The sequence below is a fragment of the Larimichthys crocea genome, chromosome XIII (assembly GCF_000972845.2).
Source record: "Larimichthys crocea isolate SSNF chromosome XIII, L_crocea_2.0, whole genome shotgun sequence".
NCBI lineage: Eukaryota > Metazoa > Chordata > Actinopteri > Sciaenidae > Larimichthys > Larimichthys crocea.
The window spans coordinates 22,268,527-22,285,549 of NC_040023.1; the positions used below are offsets into that span (position 1 = coordinate 22,268,527).

Sequence of the window (17,023 nt, forward strand, 5' to 3'; positions counted from 1 at the left end):
ACACACACACACACACACACACACACACACACACACACACACACACACACACTATATAAATTAAAACATCTGAACCCCAGTATAATCCTAATTTTTATAGCAGTAGGGTCGTTATAAATGTGTATTACAACTATATATATAGGTTTTTCTGTTAAATGTAAGATCATGGGATCATGGGTGTAACTTCCGGCTAACAAACGTAAAATTGGTAGGATACCATTGAGAGATGAAAAAAAAAAGATTTCATAGATATAGCAATAATTTTGCATGCTTGAACCAATTTATTTGAAGAAACAGAAATGTCGGCAGAAAATGTCAGGCCATTTAATAGTTTCACTAAAAACCTCAAAAGTCAACGTCATGAAAAGTCAGAGAATCACCAAAACGATATAGGATTAATGCTCTGTGCACCATTGGTGCATTCAATAGTTAATGAGCTATTTCGATCTTGATCGAGGTGGTGGACCGACCATTGACAGACCAACATAACCATCCTTAGAGCCACAATATCCTATTTTAAAATTTTAAGTGTAGAATTTAGAAATGAAAATGACTTGTTCTACAATGTACTGATACTTTGCTTTATATAAAGTAAACCACCATGTCATGTCATCGCCCTCATCCATGTAACCCACTCTAACTTTCACTCTTTCAGCATTCCAACGTTCCTCCTAAATGAGAGTCTGTCTCCGCGTCTTTCTATAGATCGTTCTGTCCCACCCATTCATCTCTGTTTTCTCTCCCTCCCTCCTGTTTCGGTCTAATCCCCCCACACTCTCCCGCCCCATCAGGAGCCTTGGCCCTTAGTGTGTATGTGTATGCTGTCACCAGAGGTATTGTACTCGCCAGTGCAGAGCCACGCTTTACAGTTTAGACTTGCTCTGTCTATACTCCCACTGATCCCTTTGAATGGAAACCCCTCTGCTGGGCTTGTATTCAGAGGCTGTTTTATCCCTCTTGTGTGTCTCCTGTGTGTGTGTGTGTGTGTGTGTGTGTGTGTCTGTCTGTCTGTGTCTGTGCCTGTGTGAGTTTGTGTGTGTGATGTACTGTATACTCCTTACATTCCCATTTTTTACAGGAGGGTTGCCCCTCCTCTTTGTTTTTAACTAGCAGGAATTAATAAAAAATGCATAGACTACATTCCCGGGTAAAGGAGAGACGGGAGAGCCACATGGATTGGCCATTAATACAATGGTCTTGTTTAGACCATGTCTTGCTCGCTAATGATTAGAAACATTCAAAACAGCTTTTATGCAGACTCCTGCCAGACTTGACCAGTTTTACAGTTGGGTAATATTGCATTTGGTGTGGCTCAGACAATAGAGGAAGTTTTGGCTATTTTTACCCCTAATTTAATTGGTTATAAGTTCTCTGAAGAGGAGGGAGGGGGCTAAACATGTCACAGGAGTAACTGAGCTCAAGTCATGAGAGAAATCAAACCAAAAGGAAATGACAACAATAATGTCAGTGTTGTCCTTTGACCCATCAGAGATTTATATGTGGGTGTGACTTCTACAGAGGAGTTTAGGCCAAAGTCTAAAAAAATGGATGGATAGATGGAGGATTGATTCATTTTTATATGTTAAAACTCATTTGAAGCATTCATTCATTGCAGTTTATAATAATGCGAGTGATGATGGAAATATGGTCAGCCAACATATTTAAAAGATGTAGTGTGTTCAGTAGAACTGAAAGGATTAGTTGATTAATTGACTTGTCTAACAACAGAATATTAGCCAAACATTCTCTAGTTCCAAAGTATCACTTGTGAGGACTGACTGCATTTTCTTGTCTTATGTGATTATGTGACTTTGAAAAAAACCACAAAGATATCATGATGTGCATTTTACTTATTTTTTCCACCAAAAGAGTATTTAATTTCAGGATCAAGAAAGTAATTGTCTAGTAATTCACTTGTAATAAATAATTGTTAATTACTAGGCTAGTAGTTCCTATAGAACACATTATTAACTAAACAAATAAACCACCTCCACATTGATCCAGGATTCAGGATAATCACTCATCTTAAAATAAAGGTGTTTATTTCTTCTGCTTATCCATTTATTACACAGCATTACAGCATTAGCAGTGCATTAAAGCTCCTAAATAATGAGTTTCTTTTTAATGGTATTATTACCCTTTTTCATGCTCATTTTAGCCTGTTATCTTTGCTGCATTCCCAAACAGCTACTGACACTAAATGATCTTCAGCATAGATCCCTCCCTCAGATGGATACAGCTTTAAATAAATTCTGTCAGATGCTCTTAGCTGCTCCTGGAATGTCTCTGTTTTGTTGTGTAAATTACTTTTCTTGACACATGGGGGTTGGAGTGGGTCCAGTTACTTCTAAAGTTCTTTCAGACCTGTGTTGCAGATTTCTGTTGAAATAAAGCTCACAAAAAATGTTGATTTTACAGCATGGGGATATTATCCACAGTGTTTGTTACAGTTAAGCAACTGCATCAGAGCTGCAAAGCATCACTGTCAACAGCTCTGTCTATGTCTGTAGCTTTGTGTGCTCCCTGCTGCCCGAGCTGCTCTGATATTTTGAGAGGATCTAATTAATGGCTGTAATATTGTAAGACCAGGCTGTGACCGCTGTGTGTTCGGTGGGAATAAATAAAGTTGTTTATGTCTCTTTCGTCTGGCGTAACTTCTATTTTCTGTACTTCATGTCAAAGAAAGAACAACCACAATTTGCACTCTGGTCCAAATGTTCATGGGTTTAAATCTTGTGTGTGTGTGCGTGCCTGCCTGCATGCTGTCTGTGGCATCAGCCTGACTGTATTACACCCAGGCGCATGACACATCCCTTTGTTTGCCTGATTGTGACAGCACAGGTGAGAGCGATCATATGACTGATAATGACGCAAATATCCTACATCCATCTTTGAATTTATGGGTTGTGCTTCTTTTTATCCAAACAGATCTGCCAAACTAGGTCAGATTTATGAGGAAGCATATTTTCTCTCACTAGCTTGAGGGTACATGTCTCACCCAGTGAGAATGATGGATAATGAGCAGATGATGTGTTCAGGGTAAAAGTAATTTTTGAGATTTTGCTCACTTTTGATGTCATTTGTGGTTTATCCTCATAGCATAGCATTTGTTCGCATTTTGTTGTCCTAAAAAGTTATATATATATATTCATTCAGACTTCATTCAATATTTTCAAGGTTTCATTCAATATATTCAGACTTCATTCAATATATTCAAGGTTCACTCCATATATTCAAAGTTTCATTCAATATATTCAAAGGTTTAATTTCCTGAACGGCATGCCATAATATATATATATATACTTCTTCTGCTGAATGCAGGTAATGTTGCTCTATCCTGTGTCACAGTTGTCTTTCCCTATCCTTAGCCCTGTGTATAGCCCTATGTTCTGCAGTATGTAGCTCTTTAGCGCTCCAGGATATCTATAAGTAGCTGCTCCAGCTTACCTGTCACTATTAATACCTACAGATTAACCACCTGTGATTCACAGGCACCTGTGATACAGCTACCTGACACGTTTTCAGGAAAAGCTCCTCAAAGGCCACACTTCAGTTTCAGAAGGTAGCTTTTAGCATCAGTGCTGGAGACAAGGCCATGCTGCTGCATGCAGGGATGGGGTTGTTTACTAGCCTCCTAACCTGTGGCTGTTGTTATTGTTGTTCCCTCTGGAACATTTTTTTGGTCGAAAAAAAAAAAGGACAAGAAATTCTGGTGTACTCCCACAAGAAACTGATTCCTTGCCTGGCTGAGGGGCTTTGAAGCCAGTGCTTTTAAAATTTTACATCAGTCAAATTGCTGTTTTCCAGTGTCAGCTTTCTGCTGAGCAGTGGTAGTTTTAGTTGCTTTAGAGTGGAATGACCCTCGCACCACCTTGCATGATCCAGCTGTCAGCTGTCCTGCACCCTGAGCTGTTGAGTAGTTATGTGAGTCATGGCACATTTTAAGCTCTGGAGCTCTGACAGCAGGGCTGCAAAGATAAAATCCGCTTTTTGATTCATTCATTTATTCATTCCCTCATCAGAACAGCTTTATTTTTGAACCATTGACTGTGGCTCAACTTTTTGCATATGCTGAAGAGGGTATGGTTAACTAAATTAAACTATAAAATCTATTTTTCGATATTGCATTGCATTTCATTCAGTCTTTAAGAGTGAGATTTTCTCATTTTGCACGATATTACAAAAGCAATATAATATCTTAAAGAGGGCATTTGAGGTATCATAATAAGTAAAAAAAAAAAAAAAAACTGGACTGGATCACAATGGTACAATTATGCAATGATCTGTTGCAACTATGTAGGGAAATTGCGAATAGAAACCAATATCAAAATGTGCATTTATATTGTTTCTGATCAAATTATTCTCTATAATTTAGTGTAAATAGAAATGTGCCACATGCAACCACAAATGTATTTTCTTTTCATTGTTATTAATATTACTTAAATGTTAGGTTGTGTCTTAATATCTGTATAGAGTTCCCTGCATGAACCCCATACATTTGAGAACCCCTATCATGCACAACTAGACTTTGTCTCCTCCTAGTGGTCTTCATGTGTCCTACAGAAAGTTGTGGCATCTGGGCACAGAGATTTGATAATGAATTTATGAGATTTCTTTTTTAATTTGAAGAATTATTCATCACAAGATGAGTCACCACAGCAGATCATGGTTTAGAAAGAGCTAAGTTTGGCACCCTGTTTACCCAAATGATAAAACTTTCACAGCATGAAGCAATTAGGGAGAGAGCTTCCCTTCAATTGAGCTCTCTTTAAAATTTGATTCAACATGCTCATGGAGACAGTTAAAAAATTCACTTCATTAATTTAAAAATACCTAGAGCTTTTCACAGGGGCTTTGAAGATAGATTCCCCTGTCTGAAAATAATGCCACGTCCTGCTTTTAAAGATCATTTTAAAAGCAGAATGTTTGATACATGCTGCGAATCTGGAGCAGATGCTTACAGGATGCTGCCTTTGCCGTGAACCCCAGTGGTGTGAGTTGAATAGTGTTGAGGGCAGGTTTGTGCTTGTACCTGTTATCCCTGGAGATTAGGCTCACAGGGCAGCACAATGTACGTAGTCAAGATAGTTTTGTTGATTGAGCACTCTGACAAAACTGGTTAGTCTACGTGTGTGTATGTTCATGTATGGATGTGCGTGCATGTGTGTATTCTTGTGTCTGTGCATGCTAGTGTTTTCTTTTCTTTTTTTAGTATTACCTAGAATTAAGGAGGTGTGAAGTGAGGTCAAGGGTTCAAATCCTGGCCACAATGAAATAATAGAGAAACTGAAATAGAAAAGGGAAAGTCCCAACAATATGCAGGGACTTTACCTCTTCTTTTGTGTGACTTAACTTTGGAACCAAGGCTGCACTTTCATTTTTTATGTCTTATTGTGTTTTATTGCATTTTATTGCATTCAGGGTTTCAGTTAATTTCTCCTCAGCAGTTCCGAAACCTACTTCTCTGATCTACTTTACTACTAATTTACTTCTCATTTCTGTTTGTCTCCTCTAGAGGATGACGTCGATTTAGAGGCCCTGGTGAATGATATGAACTCTTCACTGGAGAGCCTGTACTCCACCTGCAGTGGTCAGCAGACAGATACCACTCCACTGCTGCACAATGGACAGACGTCTTCCACACACCATCATCATCACACGCAACACAACCAACCTCGGCAGGGTCAGCACTCACACGCGCTAAGCCACGTCTCCCCAGAGCCGCCTTCCTCCTCCTCGTCTGCGGACTCACCCCAAACCGGCCTCCGACGGTCTCAGCCCATGCATATCCTTGCTGTCAGGTAGGTGTCTCCACAGTATATGCACATTCTTCAGTGTTATTGATATATTTCTTTGACCACTTCAGCAGCAGCTTATAGTTGGATTGGTTTGAGTGTGGCAGGCGCCAAACAAGAAAGGGAACTGACCCCTAGAGGGAGCTGTTCATAGTATGAAAGGCAGCTTACATAAACTCACTGTGTTGGGAGAGTTCCCTTTAAAGAGTGCAAGCGCCACAGTGAAATACCCAGCATCATAGAAAATCACAGAGGTCCTACCACATGAATGTTAATGTGTTCTTGTAGCCCAGGAGACATGGTTTCATCTCTAAAGTTGTGTTGCTTTTGCATCAGAACATTTATGATAATAACAGTAGACAGAAATTGTGGTTGTAAAGTGACCTAAAAGTACTGTTCATTTAAGTGCAAAGTGGTCAATGGTGTTAGATTAACCATTTAGTCAGTCCACAGAAAATGAACTGGAATATTCTCATAATCGATGGGTTCTGGAGAGTTAGTTGAAGAAAACATTTCACGTGAAGATAAACCAAACAAATGATGGCATAATCTATCAAAAATAAACTAGATAAATAATCACTAGTGGAATATACATGCCACATTGTTGAAGGAAATTTCAAATGAACTGCTCCTCAGTAAAATGAGTACATCTGTCAGGCGCACTTGAACAAACAGAAGCATGGCACTAAGCTTTAAGCTCTTCTTCAGCCTCATTCATTTGCACAGTACATAGCACACACATGCATGTGGAGCTCCACACTCCACACTAGAAAAGAAGCCTCTCACAGTACACTGTCATCCCTCCACACCCTCTCAATAATTGGGCACAACGTTTCTTCCCCGCTCCTATCTTTAGCCCTTGAATGACCCGTTCCTCCTTGTCATTCCCTCTTTGTCTCAAACTGCACCAGCAGGAGGCGTAACGTAAAAAATCCCATTGATCTTAGTAGTAAGTGCAAATGTAGCTCTCAGTTTGATGTGTAGTAACTCGTATTCTCCCTAACGCTGTTATTGTACGCGTTCAAAGGTGGGTATGATCACTGACACAAACACACTAAGGCAACAGAGGCATGGTTTCATACACATAGCAGGTGTTGGCTCTTATTATTCACCAGAATAGGAGGGATGATCAGGTAATGCAGTATTCTGTCTTATGAGCTTTTCTCTCTCAAACACACACACACACACAGACCCCCACACACACAAACTCAGGCTCTGAAGTTCTTATTATTCAGAGCTGACCTCCGGATAACCCTGTTCTCAAGCTCAGATGGGACGACATCAAACGGCCCGTTCCCTTTTGAACTCACCGGGTTCTGCAGAGAGACAGAGTTTGATGGAGAAGGAGAGAAAAAGAGTCTTCTACAGTGATTCTCTGCGCTAGCTAGAATTTCACAAGCCCATTTAAAAAAGAAAAAGAAAAAGAGACTGGAAAGTTTATGATCAGCTGTCAAATCTTTCAAGCCAAAAGCTTACAATATAGGGGGCTAATTTAAGGACAAACACCACAGGCAAACTTGAATTAATACATATCACAATGGCACTTCTCCAGCTGATTAATTGCATTAGTGCAACTATTTTCTTATCTTACAGATTTTCTAAATGTTATGCTAATTAAATGTGATAATGTGCATAGATTTCCTGAACAGAAATCTAAACATTGGACAAAGCCAAGGGTGTTTCTTTTTGTTGCTCTATAAATCTTATACCATAAATCAGCTGTGAATGATACCTTCAATGATAACCTTCATCATATATGATAGATAGGAACAAAACCTGGAAAGTTTGGTGCTACTGAAGTGCAGATTTCTGGTTCAGAAAAGAGCTCATTTTGAGAAAACAGCCTTTAAAGAGATACTTTTTGCGAGATACTAAAGGTGAACAGTCAAAATTTTAACGAACAGATATCAACATGAAACCAGCTAGAATTTCACAAACTGGCCGGCCCATTTAAAAAAAACAAACAAACAAAAAAAAAAAACTGGATCCTGAAAAGTTTCTGATCAGCTGTCAAATCAACATTCCTCTTTCAGGCACAAGCTTACATTATATGTGGCTAATTTAAAAACGGCTTTAAAGTGATGTCTTGATTCAATATTGATGCGTGATAAATATTGCAGAAAATTAGCTAGCAGGCTGCAAGGTTCTGTGATTTCCACTTCATTATGGGTAGATCAGATGGAAATAGAGATGAGCTTGGATGCTGTACAGCAATGCTTAACTCAAAACTCTCTCTCTCTCTCTCTCGTACATATTTCACGTGTCAGCAGCTCTCATTTCAAAGTTCTCACATTTCACTTTACAAGACACTCCTTCAGGTCACGAGCCATTACTTCAGTTCATATTTTTGCTTTCCATTAGTGAAAAATGTATTTGACCACATTGTGACTGTCCCATTGTCCTGTGTCCATTGTCCAGGAGGCTGCAGGAGGAGGAGCAGCAGCTGAGGACATCATCTCTCCCAGCCATCCCAAACCCATTCCCTGAGCTCTGCAGTCCAGCAAGCTCCCCTGTCCTCAGTCCTGGCTCCCTACCTCCTGGAGAACCCTCCACTGGAAATTACGTAAGTCAAAGCCCACACTGAAGAAACTTTCCAGAAACTTTGACTTTTCAGGAATTAAGAGAAAAAAACATTTAAGAAAAAAGTTTAATTTTTCCCAGCAGTGTTCTTGTGGGTTTAATATTTCATTCTGCAATATAATTTGGTGTGGTTGCATTGGATACAAAACAGTCTTCATACGGGATGGGAGACCATGTAAGATGCTTATTCCCTTTGGAAAACAGGATATGAGACATCAGCTGATTTTGATATACTTTTATGTTGATAACTGAGACATGTGTGACTTGAGTCACTTGTTTTGAGGGATGCAGGATTAGAATATCGTAAATCAGCCGTGTGTAGTGGTCAACTGTGTGTCGGACATAAGCATTTAGGAATTTTCCCCACTGTACATCTGCCCCATGTTTTGCTCATCTGAGGGATTTTGATTGCTTGCATGTGATAGCACTGTTTCTGTGCAGTGCACGTGTGTGCTCGAGAGCGGGTTTGTGGCTTTGTTTGTGAAAAAAAGGGATGAGGTGAGGAGAAGAGGAGCGTGTGTGTGTGTGTGTGTGTGTGTGTGCGTGTGTGTGTGTACCTGCACACATGGCTGCATGCCTGAGAGCCTGTTTGCATTTGTGTGTTCATTTGTTGACAAGGATTTAGAGACTGGTCCGTCTATTCCTGGAAGTCAGAGTCCCTCCATCACTTTTAATGATCTTCACATGGGTCCACGGTTACAGTAACATACCAGCTTACAGTAATGTGAGGGCGGACTATTTCTCATAAATACTCTCTCTGGCTCTGATCCTGGTCTGTTCTAGTCATGGCTCTTATGGTACAAGATCATACACTGCAGTTCCAGTTAAGTCGTTTCTTGCCAAAATACAAGTCTGAGTTTATTATGACCTGCCCTGCTTTCCCAACGTCAGCTCATAACTCACTTGATGAATTGATAAACTTGTGGCAAGTTGGCAACCAGTAAATGCTTTAAGAGTTGGGAAGTTGTGGCTTTGAATTACCATCTGTGACATAAATAAAGCTTTAAATATTGAATGTTGGACAGAGCCTTGAAAGGTTAAATTTCGTTCTAGTCTTCATGAGTGGGAAAGTTGTGTCTTTCTCTGTGGGAATGTCGCAGGATTGAATTACTAGCCGCAGCATAAATTCAGCACTGCATTATAAATTTAGGTTCATACGGTAAATGGGTCAAAGATTAATGTCTCACTAAGTGGTTATGAGTTTTGTGTTGAATTACTAGCCGTGACATAACTTTGGCTCTGTGTAAGTGAAGCAGGCGTGTCTGGTAAATATTCAGAAACCAATTTATTAGGCTGGGAGACCTACACGGCACAGGAATGTTGTTGGTTTTTGAATTCCCAGGCAGCCTGTTAAGAGTGCAGTATAGACCAGGAAATGGAGTGAGTGGGTTGAGGGAGGTTCAGGAGAGTTGGAGATTTATACACCTCTGCCATACAGTAATCAAATGGCGTGTAAAAGTGCGATTTTGAGATCATACAGGGGAGACCTCAAAATAAAACGATACTCCATTGTTTTACTGCATAGTGCCCATTGCATAATGAGATGTTTGTTTGTGTAACATGAGTTTCTTTTGACCAATATTGACCAAAGTTCCATTAAAAAACCTTTATTATGTTGCCAGTCATATTAGAAAATAAGAATTCCTGTGGACATTTACATCATGTGTTGAAACTTTGCCATACATCTGCTCAGAATGCACCAAAATCTAAACATGTCTGTAAAGGAGAACTGTTATTAGATATAGGAAAAAAGCAAAGTTTATACTAGTTTTGTTGTGCTTGGACCAACAAACTCATGCATGAAGAAGCAATGCTGAGAAAATTGTGGAAAATTAAATTCCTTTTGTGTGTTTACCGTGCGCACGCTGTGCACAGACTTGTGTAAACTTGTGTGAGTGTGCTGTGTATCACGGGGCGGGTTTGTTTTTTAGATGCATGTGTGTTTGTGTGTTTGTGCTCACGTCTGCCTGTTTGTCTTTGTGAGTTCTGTAAACTATTTACAGCATTGGCAGTGTCTATCCATTGTTGATGGCAATGGAAAGTATGTCTCATTGTGGTTATTCTTCAGTGGAAATTCAATTCAGCACCTTTCCGCTGAAAAAAAAAAAACCCCTCCTGCAGAGCCATCTCATCACACACATGTGCTTCTTGGGTCGAGCTCCAGAGGCATGTGGAACAATGGTAACACTGCTTTCTTGCAAACATGTATTCCTTCCTAGACTGATTCAGATCGGGGAGGAGTGGGTGATCTGTTCGAGGTTTGACAAGTGGGAGGGTGAGCAGGTAAATTATTGCTCCCAGCCCACTTGCAAAGGCCTCTAACCATAATCATTTCAACCATATGTGCTCTTTTTTGTGCCATTCCCCTCCCCCTTTCTTGTCTTTATCAGTCTGTCTCACAACCCTTCAAACATCCAGTCCAGTTCGCCAGCCTGCTGGTGAGAAGTTTTTCTATTTAGTTTACTGAATTTTCCAACCTCCGGGCACTTTCTGACAGACTCTCATACTTCTGTCCCTCTGTTCCTCCTTACCTCACTCTTTGGCCTCTGTGCAGGAGGCATGAGGACGCAGCGCTGGGCTGTCAGGAATCACTGGGCAAGCTGTTTGACACGGCCATATGATTCCCAATTACCTCACTTTCCTCCGCTCTCCTCTCCCTCCTGTCTTTCTCCATTTCTCTGCTCCTAGCCCTCCTCTGTCCTGTGTGTCTTCATAGCTGAGCATTCTTAAAGGGGAAAATCCAAAATAGAGAGGCAGTATGTTCAGTGAAATTATTAGAAATAAAGCCCAGTTTTAAAGTAGTTACTGCCGCAAAAGTATTCTGATGTGTTTACAGCAGGTGTGTGTGTGTGCCCAAACTTAAGATTTAAGCTGTTTTATAGCCTCAGTGAAAGACACAAGGCTAACCCAGAATGAATGTATTTGGTTAGTTTAGGATTATTAAAAACATCGAACTAGCACCGCCAGTTCAGTGTGGTATGTGTGAACGTGTGCACAGATGGGCACATATCCTTTTAATAAAGTGACTTCCTGTGCCTCCTAAGGATTACCACAGACATAATCTGGGTTTTATGGAACTTTAAAACTGCATACATCTTTCTACATACAACCAACTGGCCAAAAAGCAGCTATTACAACCATGCTACACTTAAGAAAATATTAGGAGCTTGGCCTGTGTAATCCATGTCGTGCAATGGAAAAACCTATAAGAAGCCTTGAATGCAAGGCAGTTAGCTGGGATATCCATTAATTTTCACAGTCTGGGTTCTTGACAGTCTGTCCTCAGTAGTGCAATAGAGAGCGTGGTTATGTACTTACTTGGACACTGTGTTCCCATAGCTGCCCCAGTGTGGGAACACTGATTTGATCACTGGGTTTCCAGATTTTGCTGGATTTACTGTACTTGGACTGGATGTCCTGTAGCTCACTGTGCTTTATGGTATGGCAGGATCCCCACGCCCCGTCTCTGCCATTCTAGTCTGTGTTTCATTATCTTTCTGGTCTGTCTATCTCTGTGTGTCTAGGACTGTATGTGAGTGTCTATCTTTCTGTGTTGTTTTGTCATCCCCCCTGCCCAACCATTTGTCCTTTACTCTAGACGTTTAGTTCAGCTAAAACATGTTTTAATCCAAGGTTGGCATGAGAGCTGTGCAATGTGTCCTGTTACAATTTACTAGATGAATACTGATTCACACGTGGTCAAGTAAGAGGCCAAAAATAGTGCATGATGCCAGACGTGTAGTGGAGGTTGGTTTGTTAGCAAATGGGCTGTTGGCGCTCAGTTGCAGTCTGACTAATAATGCTACCACTTTCTATATCATGCAGGTTAAAGAAAACATGCTAATCTACCCAGGATCTCTTCATGCTTCCTTTGCATTAACAAAATAACCACTTGTTATTCTTCAGTACTAGAGTGTTAAGTATGTAAAAATGCTCAGGGTTATACAAATATTTCAACAGCATTTGACAGGGAATACAGCTGTATGTAAAATGTTAATTTTAGGGTTATGCAAATAGTCAACCTATTTAGAATATTAGCTTTAGACGATGGACGATATGGAAAGATGCAGAATGTACTAAAATACACTCAAAAGTATTTTGTATGTATCTTCTGAACAAGAAAATTATTACTTTTGCTAAAATGGGAACATCTATAATACATTTTCAGCATCATTGTCTGTATATTCATTATGTTCAGCAGGTGTGATTAGCTCTCTTAGAATATATAACAGCTGCCACAGTATGCCTGAAGGGATCATTAACATTTGCTCTAATGATGGTGATGCTGATCATTTTTCTCACAGCTCTCTCTCTCCCTGCATGACTTTGCCTCTGGTTGAGTCAGCCAGGCGTCAAAGCTGTGATGCCTACTTATCAAAAAAGCATTTTTGTCAATGCTGCCAGTATCAAGTGTACTGAAGTATAATTTAAATGATGAGCTCATGATGTTAGAAGCCTCAATATCAGATCATGTGGCCTGTTTTTAAATGAGTCTCAGTTTAAGATCATTACTCTCAGGCTTGTGTAAGACTGAGACTGTAGTTAATCCAGTATAATAAGTAGCACTCTCTGCTTTTATTCAATTATTCACAGAAAGAAGTAACAGGGAAGGTATGATGCAGTAATGAGACTCAGCAGCATACAAGCTGATGAAAAGACTCATCATCATTACTTCTGATATGCTGCAGAATATGAATGTTGCATATATTCACTCTTAATGCTAATCCACCCCAGCAGCTGAAAGCAGTAAGTCATAAGTAACCAAAATTTTATATGAGAGAAAGTTTTTCAACATATCCCAAGTCTATGTATGCTTCTGCATTGAAAATGTGAGGACATGTGTAGCCCGACCCACTACTGCTGAACAAACACTGCCACCTACAGACAGCAAAACTTTCCTTACGTAAAAATAAAAACCTAAATAAAGAACGGAATGTATTATTCCTGTATATAGTTGATAAGCCAACACTGCACATTAGCATTAATCTGGAGTTATGTTTGTGTCCACTTGATGTAATGTAATAATCGTAATTACATTAATGTAATTTAAGTCAGATTTAAGTCATTCTCCTTTTAGCTCTGTTCTGGCCTTCATCGCCTCATGAGAAACACACCTGCCTCTTTAGCTGCTAAATGTTCCACTGTGTTCACCAACTAGATGCTAATTTTGTGTGTGCAGGTAGTGCACTTTGGGTTTTTAGATTTTATTTTATTTTTTGCTGAAAGCAGCTGCCCACTGTGGCTAAAAGCCGTAATGAGAGTGGTAAGAGTGAACCAAAACAGTAAAGTGGCCAATCATAGAACCAAAACAAATAGCTGAAAGAGGCTAAGATGCCCGTAGAGCTGAGGGTTAATAAATAATCATCCAATGACACCCTTCACCCTTCTTGAAGTCATTCGATTTGATATAAAAACACTGACGAGAGCAGCTTTAAAAATTTAGCCTTTTTATTTCCAAATGATATCTGAAAAGTATCATCTTTAGCTTCTATGTATAAGATTACCACTTGAAGAGAACAGTTATACACAATAAATATTTGAAGCATCTGTTCTAGTCACTGAAAAGAAGGCAGCAGGATTTAAACTAGAAACACCCGGTACATAAATGATGGGCATCGATCCATTCCTCTTCTTACTCGGTTAGCGCCAAAGCATGGCATTCCTTGGCTGCCTCAGTGTTGGAAATACTCTGGGTCAAAGGGTAGATTTTTCCACTGTAAATGGAAAACTAGAATGGAATGCTGTCGATGCCCAAACTGTTGGCCTCAATGTGTGGGAACTTCTGTGGGTGCGTGCACAAGTGTGTGTATTTAAAGTAAGGGTGTTTTAAGAGGAGGTTCACTTTTGTGTATTGTGTGTATGTGTCTGTGCACCTAATGTATGTATGTGTGTCTTTACAAGCAGGGCGTACATGTGTGTTTGTGTGTGTGTTTGCATCTGTGAGAGTGTTAGGCAATGTATGTATGCAGGCGCGCGTGCGTGCGTGCGTGCGTGCGTGTGTGTGTGTGTGTGTGTGTGTGTGCTCTGCTTCTCATTGTAGGACTGATGTGTTCTGCAGGCTGCACTGTGCAGAGATCAAAGGTGACACAGTGCCAGAAATCTGCTGGCTCACTCTTCCAGCAGCCAGCTTGCTTTTAAATGGATCTTAAAGTGAAATGTGGAACACACACACCCACACACACACACACACACACACACACANCACACACACACACACACACACACACACACACACACACAGACACTTGCTATATTGTGTCATCAACGGCATGTTTGTGGGGTGTGCATGGGCAAAATATGTGCTGTTTATGCCACTTGGATTGTTTACGTCTTAATGATTATCTGTAACTGATGTGAATAGAAATAATGCTCTTAAAGTGGATATTTTATTTAGCTTGTGTGTTCGTGCATCCATGTGTGTATATCTGATGCATGCCTGCCTGTTGGCCTCATTATTCCTAACATTACATCTAGTCTCTGAGCCCAAGGCACACACACACACGCACACACACACACATACACACATACACACACACTTGCATGTTATCTGATGCTCTCTGTGGCAGAGGTAAAGAGAACATGCAGGCAGTACAGTAACCCTTTGTCAGCATACATGTCCCTGCTCTCTTTCTCATGCATTCACACACACACACACACCAACATATACACATATTTCATCAGGTGACTGAGTGGATTTGCAACATTCAGTGCTGTGATATTCAAATTGTTTGGCTGCTGCTGAATAAATGCTACCTGGAGAAGAGACAGGCAGGTTGTGGTCGAGTCTGGAACATGTCATGTGTCAGGGCCATATTTATCCCCCGCTGCTAAATGGAAACATGCCTCGACCTGCTACTGACACACACGCACAAACAGACACACACACACACACATATGGCCTGTTGTTGAGTAATAAGGTATGGAATGATTACTTTGAGTAATAGTTCAGTTTAAATAAATAAGACTTTAGAATTGATGCTGGACGAAGCCATTTAGGAATAGATTGATGTCTCGTATGTTTGTGAAAATTCTGATGTGAATTTAGTATGTTACAAACAGCAAAAAATAGTCCCACTATAATCAAGACTGTCCTAGGGAAACTTATTTTGTAGCCAACTCTTGGAGAACTACTTGTGCAAATTGCTAGACACAAAATATTGGTTTAAAATGATCCTGTTACTTGCTAAATTAAATTACACGCTTCCACTAAAAATAGGTCAGTGTCACTGCAACCATTAAGCCATCTGCAGCTAACATCTACTGCCTACACTGTAGCAGAAAACTGCATGTGATGAACACCACATGATAGCCCTGAGCCAATGAAAAAGCCACAGTGTATACACATAAAGTCTAAAATAAATTCCAGCTGTAGTGATTATGCATTAAAACGTGTACTGCCACTGCTAAAGTACTCAACAATTGATTTCTAACAGACAACAGACGGTGACTTTAGCTATAGGCTGCTACATATTACAAGCACTTAGGAAGCAGACAGTAAAAAGACTTTGGTATACTAAAATGCGAATATAACCTTAAAAGTAGATAAATAAACAAATAAATCAATGTATCTGCTGCCAAACATAGTGCTGCAAGAAAACAGTGAACAACATCTAAAAACCAAAATCATGGCATTGTTGACTAGTTTTAGGAGACGGTGTATTCCGGTTTAGTGAAACTTTAACAAGGTCGGCCACTAAGCATACATTGTGTCTAAGTAAATGCACTGGTCTCAAACCGCCTATTTTGTCTGTGTGGAAACAGCAATTTCATCTTTGTTTTAGAGTATTATCATCTTAAAGCTCACAGGAAACCAAGCAAGAGCGGTGTGTCCCAAAGCAGCCTAAATAATGCCAGCCCATGAAAATAAAAGCTGCACAGGCAGACTGTCAGACGTTAGATGATGCTGATGTACATTGAGTCCCTTTTATCCCAGCATTAAATTATGTTATCACGATACATTTTTATGTGATAGATTAACAAGGGAGGCCTATTCAGACCATTTTAAATTGTGCCTTGATGTAATGGTAGGAAACTACAAGCCTTAAATATTAAAAAATAGTTAATAATTCATTCTGTACTACATTTCTGTATTGAGTTTAACTAAATAAATGTCTTTGCATGGGAACTTGACAGGACCACCCAGGCAATGCAGATGATGCACCTTTAATAGTCCATCGCTCACTCCTGGTCCCAGAGGGTAGGCAGTGTAAGATTAGAAGCCACAACTTTCACCCAGCTAATAGGGCAAGATCCCATTACTCCTGCAGCTAATGGGAATCCCTGATAATGTTTGCTCCTTCCTCCGTCTCTGTCTCTTTGCTTTAGTTTGTCAGAGTATCAAATGTGTGTGCTCGTGCATTTATCTACCCTGACTATGCAAAACAATATTGATGTCTTTTTTTAAAAATCATTAAACATGTCTGTGTGTTTTTGTGTTCTTGGGTGCTCATGCACACTCATGTGTGCCTGAATACAGGTGTATACACATGTCTAGGTTTGTGTGTGTTCGTGTGTTTCGCAAAGAGAGCAATGTGTTGCTGCCTGTAGGCATTTCATCTGGCCAAAGCTGAACAGAGCTGTTGGACTCATGTAGGTCATGAAGACTGAATCTCCTCTCTCTGTATCTCTCTCACTGTCTCTTTCTTTCT

General features: G+C 40.0%; 1 protein-coding gene across 3 annotated transcripts in view; it reads left to right on the forward strand.

The window, feature by feature from the left end:
• grb10b (growth factor receptor-bound protein 10b) overlaps positions 1 to 17,023 on the forward strand; it is a 63,347-nt gene that overhangs the window by 23,792 nt on the left and 22,532 nt on the right. For all 3 annotated transcript variants that reach the window (XM_010750490.3, XM_019271696.2, XM_010750489.3), the window contains exons 4-5: positions 5,516 to 5,801; positions 8,214 to 8,358. In XM_010750490.3, coding sequence (XP_010748792.1) covers positions 5,516 to 5,801; positions 8,214 to 8,358 — 431 coding nt within the window. The remainder of the gene's footprint in view (positions 1 to 5,515; positions 5,802 to 8,213; positions 8,359 to 17,023) is intronic.